A 19,801-nucleotide genomic window follows, 5' to 3' on the forward strand; every position below is an offset into this window, starting at 1 on the left:
CATTCTCTACCAACTAAGCCACCCAGGTGCCCCCTTTAGGTCTTCAATTACTGCCTTTTCTCAGTACTTTCTACTTTTTCCTTCTACAACTCTGGTTAGATACCTATTAAACCTCTCACTCACCTTCTTGGCATATCTTATACTTTCCCACGTTGTCTTTCTTGATAGCATTCTCCACAATCTCTTTTCATATCTTTTAGTCCAGTAATTTTCTTTTCAGAGATATTTATTCTAGCCATAATATGACTTAATTTTAAATATTAGGGTTTTTTTTTTGTTCCAGAAGTACTTTTTCCTTTTAAATCTACCTGTCATTTTGTGGTTTTGTTTCTCACTATCTTACCTCCTTTCTGTAATATACCTGTCATCTATGTAATATATGAATCTTTGCAGGTGTGATATTTTCCCCCTAACATTTTTATGTTTGTAATGGAAATTTACAACAATTGCATGACTGATTTTCCTGACTCTCTGATCCTGGAAATAGCCCTCTTTACATGTTTTCTTTTTATTTAGTTTTGTATTTAGGTGAAATTCACATAACATACAATTATCCATTTTATAGTATACAGTTTAGTGGTACTTAGTGTATTCACAGTGTTATGCTGTTTTATTATTTTTGACATTTGGGTCATTTTCCTTGGAATTCTACTTAGGGATTCTGAAGGCCTGGTTGAAGATTGTTCTCTAGGCCAGGTCTGTGTTTGCTTCTGCCAAGAGCACTGCCAAACCAAAGCCACCTTAAAGTAGGTTTATAGATGGTATGTTTTATAGAGTCACCTTAGTAATGTGCATGTGAGCCACACAGCTGTGGGAAGGCTGACTTGTGGTTATAGTTCCTCGGGAAAATGTTTTTTCTTTTCTTTTCTCTTCTTTTCTTTTCTTTCCTTTCCTTTCCTTTCCTTTTCTTCTGTTTTCTTTTCTTTTCTTTTCTTTTCTTTTCTTTTCTTTTCTTTTCTTTTCTTTCTTTTCCTTTCTTTTCTAGGTCAGGATCCAAGTCAGGCCATTTTCTTTGCAGTACTCAAGAATGGGAGTGTTGCTTCTACTTTTTCTTATTTTGAGGGCATGGTCCTAGAGTTCCCAGGACTTTGCAGTGCAGAACCTTTTAGACTTCCATCTTGACCAGCGATAGGCTTGGTCTCGTCTCCCCCCATTCTTTGAGTGTCAAAGCTCATGGTCATCTGGGCTCAGCAGAGGTTCTCTGGTAAAATAAGTGTCAGTGGCTCAGCACACTCCTCTTGGTTCCCAGTTTGACTTGATTTTAGCTTCTGAAGATTACTTTCCTTCTTTACCAGATCATCACTGCATCCCAAAATGTTTTCAATATTCAGAACATTATTTTTCACCTGGTAATTTGATCATGATAACCAGTCTTCCACAGAGCTTGATGTCCTGTGATTGTCTCCTTTTTTCTGTTTTTCCTCCCTGATTCTGAGCTTTTTAAAGGCAGGTGCTGGGTCTAAATCATCATGTCCCCAAGTGCCCCCACTGAGCCAGAGTCATGGAGGATTTTGACATTTTTGGATAATGGAGTCTTGTTTATAGAACTGCTGCTTTCCTCCCTTTCCCTTCTACCTCTGATTTCCCTTCACAGAGTGTTGTGCTTTGTAGTGACAAACAGAGCAGACTAAGCATTTTCTGCTCCCCAGAGTGGAGAGCCCAGTTCAGGATTTTTTTTAAAGGATCTTCAGAAATCCCTGGCTGCATCTGTAACAGTCAGAAGTGGAAGACCATCAGTTTCAGAGTTGGAGAAATCTAAATCTAGATTCAAAAGCCAGCGATGCTACCACTAACTGCAAATTTGAGTAAATGACTTTACTTCTCTGAGCTAAAGTTTCCTTTGAATTAGGATTTGTGGGCCTCTCGTAAGGATTCATACATATAAGCACCATAAACTTAAAGTGCTTAATATGCAGTAATTGTACTTGAGATGATGGGAACACTATCAGCAATAAGGCTAGGGGTAGCAGTGAGAAAGGGTAATGTCAGGCAGGAACGCCATGGTGATCTTGGTTGGGAACCAGAATGTGTTGGCCACAAAGATTCTGAGAATTGTGGTTTCTTGTAAAGCCATTGCAACTTGCATCCAGGTGGTTGAGCTCTGCCAAGACTACTAAGGACCTGCTGATCCTGGTGGGTTGTCTGACTCAGTATTGGTGATTCTGGGCAAGGTCTTTGTGAAAAGAAGTTTCAGTTGGGGTTCTAAGAGCCCTAGTTCTGGGATGTGGGAACAAAGCTAAAGAGGTACCTAATACACTGAGCCTGTTAGGCCAGGGAGAGGCTGGAGATTTCTGTTGCAGAAACTGTTATCCAGGGTTGGGACTGTCCAAGTATTCAGTGCTCCTGGGCCTGGGGGCTCCATCCTGTCTTTGGGATGCACCCATGATTGAGGAGCTCAGTGTCTTCCAGGTTGTAGAACAAAGATCTGCCTGGGGCATGTCAGAACAGGCCCTTCTGAGTTCATATCTGCTGGGAAAGCTGTTTCCTCTAAACACATTATGTACAGTTGGATTCTCTGGGGTTCTGGAAGGCAAGGTTTTGTTATTCTTCCTCAAATCAAGAAAGGCAGACTTTGTATGTGTGTGTGAGAGAGAGAGAGAAAGAGAGAAGAGCTGTCACTAGCAGGAAGATTAGAACAGGAGAGGGGAGGAAAATTTATTCTCTGTCTTTGAGGACTCTGAAGTCAGTCCCGTGACTCAAGACTGCTTTTGCTTCTTCCTCCGTTGCATTCTTAAGTTATGCATTTCTGTAGGATCAACCTGAGAAACAAATGATCTGTTTTTACAACCCTAAAGCTATTATTTATGTGAATTGCTGTTTCTCCCCTCCTTCATTGAATGCATTTTCATTTTAAAAGATTTGAGCAGTGGATTTCTTTTTCCTGAAACTTAGTGCTTTCCTGAGCCCCTCCAAAGAACTTACTTGTTATCCATTCCAGTGAGTGATGCTACCAAAGGCTGCTGTCCCATAAGTGTTCCTCTGTTTTACAGGTGTTTCAATATTCATTCAGCAAACCACTTAGCATTCCTTATGTGCATATCCTTTCACCAGGAATACTGATGGAGTAGAAATCCTTGCTGAAAATATTATACCTTCCTTGTTAAAGTGGGCTTTTCATGAAGTGGTTAAGTAGGAACCCATGTTGCAAACTCGATTTTCTAATTAGACAAGAAGGTAATTGATGTTGATTTGTTACAGTATTTTCCCAAATCTGTAACTCTCTGAGATTTAATTTTAAGACTGGGGTTATGATAGAGATATGATAGATTGAGTATATGGAGTTACGTGATATTCCAAGAAGTCTGTGCCATGTAGACACCAATAAGTCAGTCCATTTTGAACTTACGTAGCGTATGCTTATCTTGGGTTGTTTCATTCTGAGTCTGGATCTTCCTCCATTAGTTCTGGCAGATCAGGAACAAGGAAAGTATAGGAACAGTACAACCAGATGTATAGATTATTGAGAAGTAAAGACTCATACTGCAAAAGAACTTTAGAGAACTTATGCAGCCTAGTACCCCAGAGTGAGAACATTGAATGTATAAGATGGGTTGTCATATAGCCAGTAAAAATGATGTCTATTTTAGAATTTTTCATGACATGGAAAAGTGATTAGGTTTTAATATTCTGGCATTTTTATGAACGTGAGTTTTTAAGAAATTATTAAATCACCAAGTTATATTCAAATCCTACTTTCAGAAATATACATTTTTAAAATTTTATTTATTTTGAGAGAGTGCAGGGGAGGGGTAGAGAAAGAGGGAAAGAAAGAATCCCAAGCAGGCTTCACGCTGTCAGTGCAGAGCCCCACGTGGGATTGGAACTCACGAATCATGAGATCATGACCTGAGCCAAAATCAAGAGTTGGACACTTAACTGACCTAAATTGAGTGCTTAACCAGGTGCTCCAGGAAATAGAAATTTTATAAAATATTTTTGAATGATTCAGACTTTTAAGAAGTATTTCTTTATTGGGAGAAGGAGAATACTGGGGAAGGAGATAGTCACAAGTGTCGTGTGGTGAACACAGTGTGCCGTGTATTTGTACGTGTATATAGTTTAATTGGGAAACACCAGTCATATGAACTTTGGTTATTCCCAAACCTGGGGAGATAATGGAAGGAGATAGTGTCAAGAGGTTACTTATGTAGTTACAGTCATGGTCAAGCATGATGTGTGCACCAAGAATGCTGTATGCTCTGATCACTCTTGTTTCCACACTGAACCACCTGTATTAAAGAGCCCAGCACAGCCTGTTACCTTACTAATGTTGTCACCTTACTAAATTTCTTTTTCCATTTTTTTAATTCCATTGTAAATATTTTGTCCATTATTTTCACAAATAGTGTATTTATCTGTGGTTTTAGGGCTTCAAGTTTAAAGATGTGGCCATTTACTTCTCTCAAAAGGAGTGGGAATGCTTGCACCCTTCTCAGAAGGGTTTGTACCGAGATGTAATGTTGGAGAATTATAACAACCTGATCTCACTGGGTAAGTTTTTGAGCCCCCTAAAATTCAGAATTGGACTTCTGGAATTTTATGTTCTCTTAAGAATTTCTCATGAGTGCTTTTCACATTGCCTGGCTGAATTGATGTTTCTTGCTTCACAAGGAAAGGATTATCCCATATGAAGTTAGAAATTGGCTGCTCCGTTGGACAACTTTTATCTTTTTTGTACCTGTGACTTATACCCCTTTTGTTGACTCTTAACCTATTTACTCTTCCTTGAAAATCATGGACTGATTTTAATTCCGGTACACGCCTAACATAACTTTGTCGTCCCCCCACCCCGCCCCGACCTTTTTTTTTTGAGCAGGACTTTCTGATTCTAAGCCAAATGTGATCTCCTTATTGGAGCAGGGGAAGGAGCCCTGGATGGTTAACAGTAAGGAAACAAAAGAATGGTGCCCAGGTGAGTAATAGTGACTCCTATTGGGAAGACTGTGGCAGGTGGTCACCTAGGGAGCCTATGAGAAGGCATCACATCTCAGTTATTAGTAGGAAAGCTCACTGAAAAGGCCTGAGATCTGGAGAAGGAAGGATGTTTCAGCACAAAGCCTCAAATTTTCACTCCAGTTATCACTGTTGCTACCCTTCCTCATATTTGCCTCTGATTAAAGTGTACTGTTCAGTGGTTTTTTAGTATATTCAGAGTTTGCATCTGTGACAACAGTCTAATTTTAGAACCTTTCATCACCCCAAAATGAAACCCCATACCCATAAGCAATCAATCCCCACACCCAGCCCTCACCCTTTATTTCTGTAAGGTTGGTTGTGATATCCCTCTTTTATTCCTGATATCAGTATTAGTCTTTCTTTTTTTCTAGCTAAAAGTTTGCCAGTTTTGTTGATCTTTTTCAAAGAACCAGCTTAAAGTTATGTTGATTTCCCTATTTTTCTTCTTTTGTTTTGTTCATTTCCATTCTAATCATTATTATTATCTTCCTTCTGGTATCTTTGGGTTTACTTGACTCTGTCTAGTTCCAAAATCTGATTTGAGATATTTCTTGTTTTTTGTTTTTTTAATATAGGCATATAAGCTGCAAATTTCCCTTTAGGATCTGTTTTAACTGTATCCCATAAGTTTTGGTATATTAAGTTTTCCTTTCACCCAACTTGAAAGTATTTTCTAATTTCTCTTGTGATTTCTTCTTTGACCCTTTGGTTATTTAAAAGTGTGTTTTCTGTTTCCTTGTTGATCTTCTGGCTAGTTGAGCTATCCATTATTGAAAGTAGAGCACTGAAGTCCTCAATTTGTTGAATTGTCTGTTTTTTTCTTCAGTTCTGTTTTTGCTTCATGTATTTTGGGCCTCTGTTATTAGACATACATACTTATAACTGTTACCATTTCTTTTTAGCTTTTTATTTCAAAATAATTTAAGACTCAGAAGGAATTACAAAAATACCACAGAGAGTTCCCTTGTACCCTTCACCCAGCTTTCCCTAATGATAACATCTTACCTAATCTTAGTACACTGTCAAAACCAGGAAATTGATGTTGGCACAATAGTAGTAACAAAACTATAGATAGACCTAATTCAGAATTCACTGATGTTCACATACACTCATTTTTTAATTTTAATTTTTATTATTCTTTTAGGTTACTGTGATTTTTTGATGTGTATATTTATATAACCACTACCACAATTGGGATACAGAAACCTCAGCATTTTAAATATTTTTAAAAACATTTTTTAATGTTTATTTATTTTTGAGAGAGAGAGAGAGAGAGAGACAGCATGAGCGGGGGAGGGGCAGAGAGAGAGAGGGAGACACAGAATCTGAAACAGGCTCCAGGCTCTGAGCTGTGAGCACAGAACCCAACATGGGGCTCGAACTCAGGAACGAAGAGATCATGTCCTAGGCTGAAGTCAGATGCTCAACCAACTGAGCCACCCAGGCACCCCTAAATATTTTTTATAAAACATTTTGAAGCAATGCTATAATGTTTAGGTGAAAAAAGCGTGGTACCTAACTTTTAGAGTCAGTGCTATTTCGGTTGTATAAAAAGGATTCTAGAAAACAATGGAAGGAACTAAAAGATAACAATGAATAACCTAGGAAGTAGCTAGGGTTAGGAAGGATGCTAGGCCTGCTGGAATTATTCTCACAGGGCATGAGAATGACCTTGTAGGGCAAAATAAGGGATTGTCTTATTAATAGGCCCCTTCTGGAAATAGTGTGTTTGGTAGAGAGGGGCCAAGTGTGATTATAGTTTAACACTTGGGGCTCTTTCTGGGCATTTCCTTGAATCATAAACCTTGAATTAATGGGCAGTGTTCAGACAAGGAAGAGCCAGTCTTACCAGGAGCCTGGACTTAAGGGCTGATTTAAATTCTTAATCACTGATAACGCTATAAGTTTTCTTTTTTAGAAACTTGGCCTGTGCAATGGCCAGAGAAATGAATGTCTTTTTAGGGGAGATGGTTATAGGTAAGGCACTGCTGTGAGAGAAGATTTGGGGCAATATTATCAGACTGGTAAGACTTTTCAGATTGTGACACATGATATGAAGCTGGAAGGATGAGTAGTAGAATCCAGGAGGTGTGGTGGGAATGCTATACCAGGTAGAGGAATCTCTTCATTGAAGGCACCAAGGAGAGAAAGCCTTGGGTGGGTGTCCTGGAAGACCTGAATGGAGGTCTACGTCATGCAGGGCTTTCTCACCAAGTCTAGGAGTTTAGAGTTTTTTCCTTGAGGACACTTGGCAGCCATTGGAGGTTGTAAACAAGATAGGGACATGATTGGACTGGATGTCCTTTAGGGATTGAATCAGAGGGTTCGTGAGTAAAAATGGTAAAACTTGCTAGGAGGCTGTTGGGAAGTCAAGATGATTTTGCATTGTGCTAGGATGAGACCATGGAGTAGGGAAAATGGAGAGATTAAAGATCAATGTAGGGGAATGATTCTGTAGTATGAAGAGTGATTGTGCAGGGTAGGAACAATGGGAGCATCCTTGATGGATATTACTTTTTGATTTGAACGTTCCTTTAAGGTCCAAATTTTTTATTCCAACCCATGCTTTTTACAGTTTTCCCTTTCTACCAGATTGTTTTTATAAAATATTTAAAATAACAGCATCTTCTGACACCTGATGTCTGGAACTTTCCATACAGCATAAAATGCCAACATTATTTTACCAGTCTATATAGACCTTAGTTTTAGTGCCCTTCTCTGAAGGACAGCCTTATAGCATTCCCCAGTGTAAGTGGTATTTTCATTCGATTGCAGATATAGACCATACATTAATCACAGAACAATTTTTTCTTACCAGTTGTTCTAGGTTTATCTCTCTAGATTTCCCAACTGTTTGTCTTTTCTGCAACTTGCTTTTGGCTGGTCCAACTACCCTGGACCTTAGCAAGAGCAAAGGGACTATCCCAAGCAACAGGGTGCCTGTACACAGCTCTGACAACTTACCCGAGCATCTCCCTTTGTCTCAGCCTCCTTGGTTTCCAAGTAGCTAAGTAACGGTCCAGTGTCATACAACTAGCAAATTGTGGGACTAGCATTCACAACCAGGCAGTCTGACTCTGTGTTCTTTGTCACAACACATTACGACTTCATATAAATGGTTGCCATAGTATCCTCAGTTTCCATTAGAATTTTTTCAGAATTACATGAAAGATTTTCATTGTTGTGTAAAGCTATCAGTCTTGTAGGGTACTGATATAAGACATGTACAGATACACTAATGATGCTGGCTTGTTTGTGCCTTACCGCCATGTACTTGGGAAGTGCTGTAGAGAAGGCAGTGAAGCTGGGAAGGAGCAGAGGCCAGAAGACATTCCCCGCATCTGTTAAATAAAACATGAAGTGATTACTCTCATTCTCACTCTTCTAATGTCATTATCTGCAGCATGTTTCCCTTTATTTCCACTGGAGTATCCTTTAGTATTTAGTTAACATTAATTGAACTATGTGCTAGGGATTGATTATATAATGGTGAGTGAAATATGTATTATGCTGGTTCTAGGCCACCTTGGGAGAAATTATCCCGGTAGATAAACCGATGAACTAATGTGCAATTCCAGAATTGAGGAAAAGATTATGAAGGCAAAGAACAGGGTACTTGACAGAAAATAAAGATATTTACAATGAAAGAAACTGGCCATGAAGGAAATCTGGAGCAGAGCATTCATTGGAGATGAGCATTTCCTAAAAGTCTAAGATGAGAATGTAATTGGTATGATATAGGGGTCCAGTGGAGGCCAGTAGAGTAGGTACTGGTGAGTGAACGGGAGAGCATCTTAAAATGACAGTGAATAGGGAAGTAGGGTCCAGATAATGCAGAGTTCTGTGGGTCTGGTAAGGAATTTTGTATTTTATTGTAAGCACAGATGGGGTGTACTGTATTTAAACTGTACTGTATACAAACACACTTTGAGTTGCCTCTGAATCACTGAGAGAGATTAATAAAAATGCCAGTGGTCTTTCATTCATCAAAGAGTATTTACTCTGTGCAGATACAGTGAAGGGCAGACAGACAGTACAGAAGTAAACAAAGTATAATATCTGTGGAGTTTAGAGGTATATATACTGATGTCTGCAAGGTGGATGGATGGAGAGATAGAAGGATATGTGATAAGGCAAGTAGAGCCAGATATTTATTGTAGAATCCAAGTTTTGGGGATATGGGAGTTCACTGTCCCAATTCTTTTAATTTTTCTTTATATTTGAAAGTTCTCATGATAATGTTGGAGAAATAGATAAAATGGCATGTGATGATAAGTACATTGCAAAAAATAAGTAGAGTGATGAGGGACCTGATTTGTAAAGAGTGGTCTCAAGTTTGAGTAGAGGTCAAAATGGAGTAATTGAACAAGCCATATTAATATCTTAGGGAAAATATTTGCAGACAGAGATTCTGAAGGAGGGGTGTGCTTCACAGGTTTGAAGACCATCCCGTTGGTCAGGGAGTAGAGCAAAGTGTGCTAAAGAGAGGAGATCAGCAATGAGGTCAGACAGAGGTAGTGCAAGACAGGTTCAGGGAAGGTTTTGTAGACCTCATAAGAACTTTGACTTTTGCTCTGCTCAACAGGGAAATCCAGTGGAGAATTTTAGGCAGAAGAAAGGCCTGATCTAACTTACTTAACAAGAACACTTTGGCTACTGTATGGGATATAGGACAGCAACAGTGGAAGTAGGGAGACCTACACTTAGAGAAGTGTATTAGCTTTGGTGAGAAGATGGCTTTGGACAAGGTGGTAGAGATGCTGATAGAAGGAGTCAAAACCTGGATATATTTTGAAGCTAGAGATGAGAGGACTTGCTGTTAGATATAATGTCCTATGCCTTTAGATTTCTCATTTAGTTGGTCTTAGGCAATTCCTGAATGTCATATTTGTAATGATCCGTTGCTAATTCTGATTTTCGCCAGGGGTGAAGAACTACTTCTTCACAAATTCCCCTCATTTTCTCTATTCTCATCCCCTCCCCCCAATCTGGGGTGTTTTGTTTTGTTTTGTTTTTTTAGTTTCACTGCTGTGTTTCACTATTTAAATTATTCACTATTTTTAGTTTGTCATTTCTACCTTAGAACTTCCATGTCTCCTGCCACATGAAAATACATCCTATTTTCTTTCTTGTTATCTTACAGATTGGGAGTCCAGAGGAGAAACCAATAATTTATTTCCAAAGACAGACAGTTATGAAATTAAATCATTGCAACTGAAGATAAAAAGAGTTGAAAGCTCTCACCTTGAGTGCACTAGGGTCAGAGATGACAGAGAAATGAAATGCCACGTGGAGAAACAACAGGAGGGACATTTCAGACAAGCCATAATAACCTCTGGAGAAGAGTCTGCTTCTGTTCAGTGCACAGTTCATGGAGTACTACAGACAATTTATACTAGAGCAAAAACCAATGAAGGCAAGGGATGTAAGGAAGCTGTCAGGTGCCAGTCACACCATAGTCAACATGAAAGAAGTCCTAATAAGGAAAAAGACTCTAAATGTGGAGAATGTGGAAAAGCCTTTAATAGTAGGTCAGACTTAATGAAGCATCAGAGAATTCATGAAAGCAAAAAAAGTAAAGAAAGTAAGAAATGTGCCTACATCCATGGCTCTGAAGTTACTAAACCTCAGAGAATTAATACTGGTGAGAAATCTCATAAATGTAAAGAATGTGGGAAAGCCTTTCATTCTGGCTCACAACTTCGTAAACATCAAAAGATCCACATAGGTGAGAAACCCTATAAATGTAAGGAGTGTAGGAAGGCCTTTCCATCTACTTCACAACTTAATTTACATCAGAGAATTCATACAGATGAGAAATACTATGAATGTAAAGAATGTGGGAAAGCCTTTACCCGACCCTCACACCTCCTTCGACATCAGAGAATCCATACTGGTGAGAAACCCCACAAATGTAAGGAATGTGGGAAAGCTTTTCGTTATGACACGCAACTTAGTCTTCATCAGATAACTCATACTGGTGAAAGACGCTATGAATGTAAGGAATGTGGGAAGGTATATAGTTGTGCCTCACAACTGAGTCTACATCAAAGAATTCATACTGGTGAGAAACCTCATAAATGTAAGGAATGTGGGAAAGCTTTTATCTCTGATTCACATCTTCTTCGACATCAGAGTGTTCATACTGGTGAGAAACCGTATAAATGTAAGCAGTGTGGGAAAGCCTTTCGTCGTGGCTCAGAACTTACTCGACATCAGCGAGCTCACACTGGTGAGAAACCTTATAAATGTAAGGAATGTAAAATGGCCTTTACTTGTAGCACAGAACTTATTCGACATCAGAAAGTTCACACGGGTGAGAGACCCCATAAATGTAAGGAATGTGGGAAGGCTTTTATTCGAAAGTCAGAACTTACTCATCACGAGAGAAGTCATAGTGGTGAAAAGCCCTATAAGTGTAAGGAATGCGGGAAGGCCTTTGGTCGTGGCTCAGAACTTAATCGACACCAGAAAATTCATACTGGTGAGAAACCTTACAAATGTAAGCAATGTGGGAAGGCCTTTATTCGTGGCTCACACCTTAGTAAACATCAAAGAATTCATACAGGACAGAGGAGTGAATGAAGACATGTGGGAAGGCTCAAAATTTTATTGATATCTGCAAAGTCCTACTAGTTAAACACAAACCTACCGCCTGATTTTAAGGGATGTGGGAAAGCATTTGAGGATAACTTAATATCAGAGTTCATACTGTGGATACAAGGCCTTTTTTTGAGGGCCAGAATTTATTTGACATGTTACTGCTATTTGATAAATGTTAGTGGTTGGGAGGGTTCTATTTATGTTTCAAAATTTATTGGACCATCAGTGTTCAATTAATGTAAAAGTGATAAAACTTCATGGATGTGAGGAAAGTGGGAAGGCTTTGGAAGGCAGTTAATGTGTCAGTGACAGTCTCACAGACATTTCTCAGCATCAGGATCATTTTTACCCTGTGGGAAATCAGAGGATTCTTAATATAAATGTCATATATATAGGAGACAAATTTGCTTTAGCTTAAGTTACTCATCTGGTAATTCATGCTTGGGAAAGGCTATAATAATGTTAAAAATGCAGCAGGTTATTCTATCCCACTCAAATCTTGTTAAATATTTGCAAGCTTAACCTCTAAAAATAACCTGAACTGAATCATAGTGGGACAGGACTTAACCAGTGCTCAGTCTTTACTTGCCTTCACCATTTTAACTCATTTCTTATGGGCAAATGACTTAACTAGGTCTAAATTTTCTCACTTAAAAATTAGCAATATTAGCACCATCTTGTTAGCATTGTCAAGATTAAATAATTACATGATATCCCTTAGAATACTGTGTGGCTCATATCGAAAGTGTGTTAAATAAGAGCTGCTTTTATTACTTTATTTTTATACTTGTGGATGGAGATCGTATGAGAGGAAGGCCTTATGTGTGCAGTGAATATAGGAACATCTAACGTCATCTTTTTATTGAATGTCAGGTAATTCCTTCTGGAGAAAAATTAAAAACTGAAGTTTTCATTCTCCTTGCCTTCTTGCTTCACTAGGGGAAAGGAAATCAAGGCAAATTACAATTAGAAATGAATGACAGAGTGGGGCGCCTGGGTGGCTCAGTCGGTTGAGCGTCCGACTTCGGCTCAGGTCATGATCTCACGGTCTGTGGGTTCGAGCCCCGCGTCGGGCTCTGTGCTGACAGCTCAGAGCCTGGAGCCTGTTTCCGATTCTGTGTCTCCCTCTCTCTCTGACCCTCCCCCGTTCATGCTCTGTCTCTCTCTGTCTCAAAAGTAAATAAACGTTAAAAAAAATAAAAAAAAAAAAAGAAATGAATGACAGAGGGACAACTACGCATTAACATTTGTAGGATGAAACAAAGCTATACCCAGGAAAATAACTTCTTTCAATATGGGTAGAAAATGGGAGATGATTAATGGCCAGGATTCATTGTCAGTACTTGGTGCACTGCCTGTTCTAATAGGTCCCCTGTAAACACATGTAGAAATCAGAGGAATGAGGGAGTGAATAAATATTCATCTCTGGTGTGTAGAAAAGCTCTAACAAAGTAAGTGCAAAGCAAAACAAACCAAAAACCTTGAAAACTTTTGAAATGGTAAAGTAAAAAACCCTCAAGCATCATGAATGAGAGGATATGTAACTACAAAAATGGAATTATAAAGAAATAAGGCAATACAGTTGTGGCAGACACTGTTGGTTACCTACCCATTGGTGTTAGCCATTTTCCCTTTGCCAGGACTGCCCATCTGAAGTCTAGCTCTTGCTGTCCTAGTTTGCTTAATAATTGGACATATATATAACAGTCCTGGCCATAGAAGATCTGAGCAAAAGTTATACGTAGCCTTTATGTTAAATTTTCTTTCCTAACAAAGTAGGAGGAAATGGTCCTCTTATACCCAGGATGCATGTCTATATGTGTAATACCTGGAACTGTGGCCATTTTGCTACCACATGAGTAAGAGGCCGAGATTGGCACAGGGGATAGATTGGAATTACCTGCATCCTTGACATTGTTGAGCTGATGAAACAATGTGGAACTGCCCTGTTCCTGGACTTTGAGTAAAATGAGAAACTTCATGCATATCAGTTTTAAGTTTATACTCACTTTTTTATGATCTATCAGAGTCCTAGAAAAAAATATTTTCGTATGTATATACACATATTTATTCACCTTTAATTTAGTAAATTGGGGAAATGTTTATATTCGGCTTCTTTTTATGGTATATCTGAAATTGTAGTAAAGCATTATTTTCTTAAATATTTTTTAGACATGTATATACATATATTCTACTTTGAATTAGTAAGACATGGGAAATTTTTTTTTTTACATTCAGCATTTTATAGTGTGTGTTTATGTTCATCTTTTTAAAGCATGTCTGAAATCCTGAAAGATATTTTCCTGAATAAAGAATCAATAAACTGATTCCTCTCATATCAGAATATCTAACAGATAAAATCTTCTAAGTGTTCAAGGTACAAAGAGTCACAGCTGTGAGGCTAGCATAACGCTTTTAAGAAATTTGGAGGGGTGCCTGGGTTGCTCAGTTGGTTAGGCATCCAGCTTCGGGTCAGGTCATGATCTCATGGTTTGGAGTTCAAGCCCCGAGTTGGGCTCTGTGCTGACAGCTCGGAGCCTGGGACCTGCTTCAGATTCTGTGTCTCTCTCTGTCCCTCCCCTGATCACACTCTGTCTCTCAAAAATAAATAAACATTAAAAAAAATTTTTTTTTGGAAAAGGATAACATTCAAATCAAATCACCCAAAAAAAAATCCATTGTACTTATGGTATGTGAATATTAAAATAAGTTAAATCTAGCAGCCTATTAAAGAAAATAGGGTTGTTGGGGAGTTTTTTTGTCCAGAATATGATTCATGACTTGATCTGTCCAGTTAATTTTTAAGTAATGTATCAATGTAGTGTTTACACGTTGAAAACTAGACCCTAAAATAACTTTTTCCCAAAGTAGTAACTGAGAAACTATTAGAGCATATGCATATTCAGCTGCTGTGAAGTCGCTGCAGTTATCCACTTAATCAGACCTCATGGGCTGTAGACACATTTGGAATAATCCCTAGTGGATTCCACTTACGTCTTGCACTTTAGAAAATAATACTTCAAATAAGTTTAATGCAAACATGTATTATATGGTAAATCAATTATAGCTAAATGTCAGCCCATTGGAGGAGAATTTATAATAAAAATCCAAGCATTTTTTATTTTTTTGAGTATGCTCTATGCCCAATGTAGGCTTGAATTCCAGACCCTAAGATCAAGAGTCACATGCTCCACTGACTGAGCCAGCCAGGTGCGCCCAAGCATTTTTTAAAGGGGAAGTTATTGCTAAATTTTATCTGTACTGGCATAATTATTCCGTAAGTCTCTTCTTGAAAGTTGTACGTACTGTTCTAAGAGGACAAGCTCTGCCCTTAGGAGGAATTGAATTAATAAAGATAGGCAAAACCAGGCATGATCATGGTACTGGTTTCATTATAATTTCTAATATTTTTTGACATATTAAGAGACGATTCTCTTTCTTTTTTTGCCCATGTATACATTTTCCTTTTTTCAACACTTGAAAATTGTATTCTAATTTTATATAACAAACTATCAGGGTGCCTGGCTGGCTCAGTCTGAAGGATATGCGACTCTTGATCTTGCAGTCATGAGTTTGAGCCCCACATTGGATGTAGAGATTATAAATAAATCAACCTAAAAAAAAAAAAAAAAAAAAACTAGGAGCGCCTGGGTAGCTCAGTTGAGCATCTGAGCATCTTTTGATTTCGGCTTGGGTCATGATCTCATGGTTTGTAGTTTCGAGCAAGCCACATGTCAGGTGACTTTCAGCATGGTACCTGCTTGGGATTCTCGGTCTCCCTCTCTGCCTTTCCCCTGCTTGCCCTCTCAAAAATGGATAAATCTTAAAAACAAAAACCCCACGTTCTCTTAATTGCCATTACAAAAGCCTTCCATGCTTTTTGCCATACTCAAGAAGCATGCCCACATCGAAGAAGTTTGCTTTGGTAGTGGTGGTGGTGGTGTGTGTGTGTAGTGTAGCATAGTTTAAACGGGATCATGCTTACACATTAAGGTGCAATCCCCTTTTCTCACTTGGTAACTTACCATGACTGGGCTTCCTTCCAGTCAGTGCCTACAAGTGTAACTTTTTAGCTTTTAGACTCCTACATCATAAAGACAAAGCATAATAATATGCAGCCCAATCTTCCACCAGTTCAGATTTGTTATTTTACAAATAATTGTACAATTTTATTACACATGTATTATTTCCTGTTGGTGCTTCTGTTGAGTGGATGGATTCCCACCAGTTGGATTCCTTGCTTTACAACATAGTGTATTTTAAATGTAGTAGTTAATGCCTTATTTTCTGAAATTCGCCATTAATCTAGAAATATATACCCATTCCCAACAACTTCAATGACGAATGAATCTTTTGTTAAATTGAGTGAAGAAAAAAAAGTGCGTTTAATTTGCATTTTCTTAACTGTCGGTGAGGTTGAGCGTTTATCATGTCTAAAACATCATGCCTAATATTGCTGTGAATTCCTTGTTTTTATGTATTCCATTTTTTAAATTGGAGTAGTTTTTGAAGGAGTTTGTAGAAACCTTGTTTTGTTACATACTTTGCAGTTGGTTTTCTTAGTCTAGCATGTATTTTTTACCTTTTTTAATGGCAAAAGAAATCAACAGACTTTTTCTGTGAAGGACCAGATAGTAAATATTTCAGGCTTTGTGGTCATACAGAATCTACTCTGCCTTTGTAGTGTGAAAACATACATAAACCAGTGGTTCTTAACCAGGGGTAGTTTTTACCTGTCCTACTCTTAATCCCAGGAGACACTGGGCAGTGTCCAGAGAGATGTTTGTTTGTCAGTTTGAGGGGAAGGGCTGCTGGCATCTAGTGGGTAACGGCTAGGGATGCTCTGAATATCCTGTAATGCATAGTACAGTCCCTTACAACAGATCTGGGGGTGCCTGGGTGGCTCAGTAGGTTAAGCGTCTGACTTCAGCTCAGGTCATGATCTCATGGTTGGTGGGTTCAAGCCCCGTGTCGGGCACTGTGCTGACAGCTCAGAGCCCGGAGCCTGCTTCAGATTCTGTGTCTCCCTCTCTCTCTGCTCCTTCCCCACTTGTGCTCTCTCTCATAAATAAACATTGGAAAAAAAAATTTTAGAATTATCTAGTCCAAAATATCAGTGCTGAAGTTGAGAAATCCTGAATGTAAGAAAATGGGCATGGCTGTGTTCCAATAAAACTTTACACAACAAGCAACAGGCCACATTTAGGTATCCTTTTTGATGTATGATATCTACTTTTCTGATATTGTTCCAGAATTCTCCTAATTTTTCCAAACTTTCTTGTTTATGTTAAATTTTCTTGACTAAAATAATTCAGAAAAACAGTAGCACCTGTGTGACTGGTGCCTACTAACTAGACATCTAATTGTTTTTTATTAAAATTTTATAAAAGAAGTAAATCATTTCATAAATAAGTCTTCTCTTTTCCCTTCAGTCCTGCTCTTCTCCCTGTGTCTGAAGAGGCAATAACTTGGTGCACGTACTATCTGTAAAACCAATACTTAGGTGTACACACAAATGGCACATAATATGGGTTTCTAGGAAACAAATGATACGTATTTCTGTAATTTTTCTTATTGACAATATGTGAGATCTAAAACTTGAAAAATACCTAATTTTTATATGCTGTGTTGTGTTTTTATACAGTTTATTCATTGAAGTCCATTCATGAACTAGAAAACAATTGCAGATAAGATCATTTCTATATGTTTTAGCAAGGAATTGAATAAAGGATATTTTGTAATTTGAAGAATTTTCAGAAGGCCAAGGAATTAGATTTCAGGGCTGTACGATCCAGAAAATAACAGGATAAAGGCCCAGATATACCACAAATACAAAAGCTCAGATACATGGTTTCTTGAACAGTACTTGAATGTAGTACTGTTCAAGAAAATCTGCTACTGCCACTTTATGCTCATCACCTAATGTTCTAAGGACTGGAAGGTAGAAACTTCAACAGCTGCTTAAGGGGAACCAGTCACTCCTGCCACTGTGAATCCTATCCCTATGCCACCACCACCCCATTATGCTCACTTCCTCCACCTCCAAGGTTCAGGTAGTGCCTGGTGGAACCTAGATTACATGCTGACTCCCACCTGCAGTGGAGTCCAGGTGAAGTATGTGGATTGTAATGAGAAATCACAATTGGGGATGATATGACAGATTCATTCTTGTCTGCCATCATCCCACTGAATCTGATGGAACAAGTACATTTGCTGACCCTGGATGAAATCATGGACAGACCATACCCTGAGTCCACCATATAAATCAAAACTGTAAGCATTATGGATGGGGGACTTCCCTCCTTTAGCTCAGGCATGTTGCAGGGTGGGTGAGATGCCAGATGAGGAAAGAAGACATGGCTTCTGCCTTTCTGGTCCTCTTTCTCATCTCCCAACTTGCTGTCCCTAGTTTCTGATTGCTTGGATGGAACTTGAGTATTAGAAAGAGGTCTAGATCCTCCTTGCATAAGTCATAATGATCCTGTCACACTGCTCTCCACCCTTGGCTGTTCTCTGCTGGAGTACTTTTGTAAATTTCTTTGGAACCCCTTGATATATAAAAGAGATGATCTGTTCAACAATCTCACACTCCTTTTCTGATTTGTTCTACTTTAGTATTCTTTTTTTTTAATTTTTTTTAACGTTTATTTATTTTTGAGACAGAGACAGAGCATGAACGGGGGAGGGGCAGAGAGAGAGGGAGACACAGAATCGGAAGCAGGCTCCAGGCTCCGAGCCATCAGCCCAGAGCCCGACGCGGGTCTCGAACCCACGGACCGCGAGATCGTGACCTGAGCCGAAGTCGGACGCTTAACCGACTGAGCCACCCAGGCGCCCCTAGTATTCTTTTTTTTAACTTATCTTTAAAAAAGATTTTCTTATTGTGATGAATTACATCAATTTGAGTTAAATGTTTCCTCATGATTAGGTTCAGAATATGTATATCTGCATTTATGAATTTTCGACAAATACTGCATCTCTTCCAGGCATTATGTCAGGGAGTATATGATGTGACTGTCTTATTAGTGATGGTAACTTCAACTACCTAAGATTGTGCTTTCCAGGTTTCTCCACTGGAAAGAATATTTTTTTCTTTGTAGTAAGTAGTATGCAGGAAGGTGCTTTTAAATTAAGATAGCTATCCCATTCTCCATTATATGTTTAAAATCCATTGATGAGGGGCACCTGGGTGGCTCGGTTGAGCATCCAACTCTTGATTTCAGCTCAGGCCATGATCTCGTGGTTTATGGGATCCAGCCCCATATTGTCAGCACAGAGCCTGCTGGGGATTCCCTCTCTGCCCCTCCTGTCCTCATGTGCTTGCATGCTCTTTCAAAATAAATAAAATTTCTTTTTAAATCCATTGATGATTTTTCATTGAATCAATTGTTACTATGATGGTCATACCCTATATGATTCTAGTCCTTTTGGAATGTGTTTCATGGCTCAGCATATTCTCAATTTATATAAAACTTATGTGTGTTTGAAAAATGCCCACCCATCTGGCTCGGTCCATTGAGCATCTGACTTGATTTCAGCTCAGGTCATGAACCCAGGGTCATGGGATCTTGCTCAGCATGGAGCTTACTGATTCTCTCTCTCTTCCTCTGCCCCTCCTCCCTGTTCATGCTCTCTCTCTAAAATAAAATGAAAAAAAAAAAAGTTTTTAATGCCTACCCATCAACAAACTACTCGTGAGGCTGCTTTTTCTTTAAAGTTTATTTTTGAGAGAGAGAGAGTGAGCAGGGGAAGAATAGACAGAGAATCCCAAGTAGGCTCCATGCTGTCAGTACAGAGCCTGACTCAGGGCTCAAATTCACAAACCATAAGATCATGACCTGAGCCAAAACTCAAAAGTCGGATACTTAACTGACTGAACCATCCAGGTGCCCCCCTCATAGGACTACTTCAAAATGTTGTGCAAATAATCATCAATTTGATAAATTAATATGTATAAAATGTTCAGCATAGATCCTGAATGACCTGTAAACTGTTGATGAGGATGGTAATACACATACTCTTATGTAAAAAAAAAAAAAAAAAAAAAAAAAAAAAAAAAGCTGCTGTTTTTATTACTACTTTCATCTAGAGTCATGAATTTTCCATTCTTGTAATTTTTTTTCTTCAAAAAAATTTTTTAATCTTTATTTTTGAGAGTGAGAGCATGGGTGGGAGCTAGGGAGAGACAGAGAAAGAGGGGGGAACAGAAGATCTAAAGTGGGCTTTGCACTGACAGCAGCAA

General features: G+C 38.7%; 1 protein-coding gene across 1 annotated transcript in view; it reads left to right on the plus strand.

Annotated features, from left to right (window-relative positions):
- LOC132690955 (uncharacterized) overlaps nucleotides 1-18,198 on the plus strand; it is an 89,658-nt gene extending 71,460 nt beyond the window's left edge. The window contains exons 10-12 of the mRNA XM_081791435.1: nucleotides 4,368-4,491; nucleotides 4,817-4,912; nucleotides 10,100-18,198. Coding sequence (XP_081647561.1) covers nucleotides 4,368-4,491; nucleotides 4,817-4,912; nucleotides 10,100-11,541 — 1,662 coding nt within the window. The 3' untranslated portion in view covers nucleotides 11,542-18,198. The remainder of the gene's footprint in view (nucleotides 1-4,367; nucleotides 4,492-4,816; nucleotides 4,913-10,099) is intronic.
- The last annotated feature ends 1,603 nt before the right edge of the window (nucleotides 18,199-19,801 follow it).

The sequence above is a fragment of the Panthera onca genome, chromosome E2, assembly GCF_046562875.1.
Source record: "Panthera onca isolate mPanOnc1 chromosome E2, mPanOnc1 haplotype 2, whole genome shotgun sequence".
Taxonomy (NCBI): domain Eukaryota; kingdom Metazoa; phylum Chordata; class Mammalia; order Carnivora; family Felidae; genus Panthera; species Panthera onca.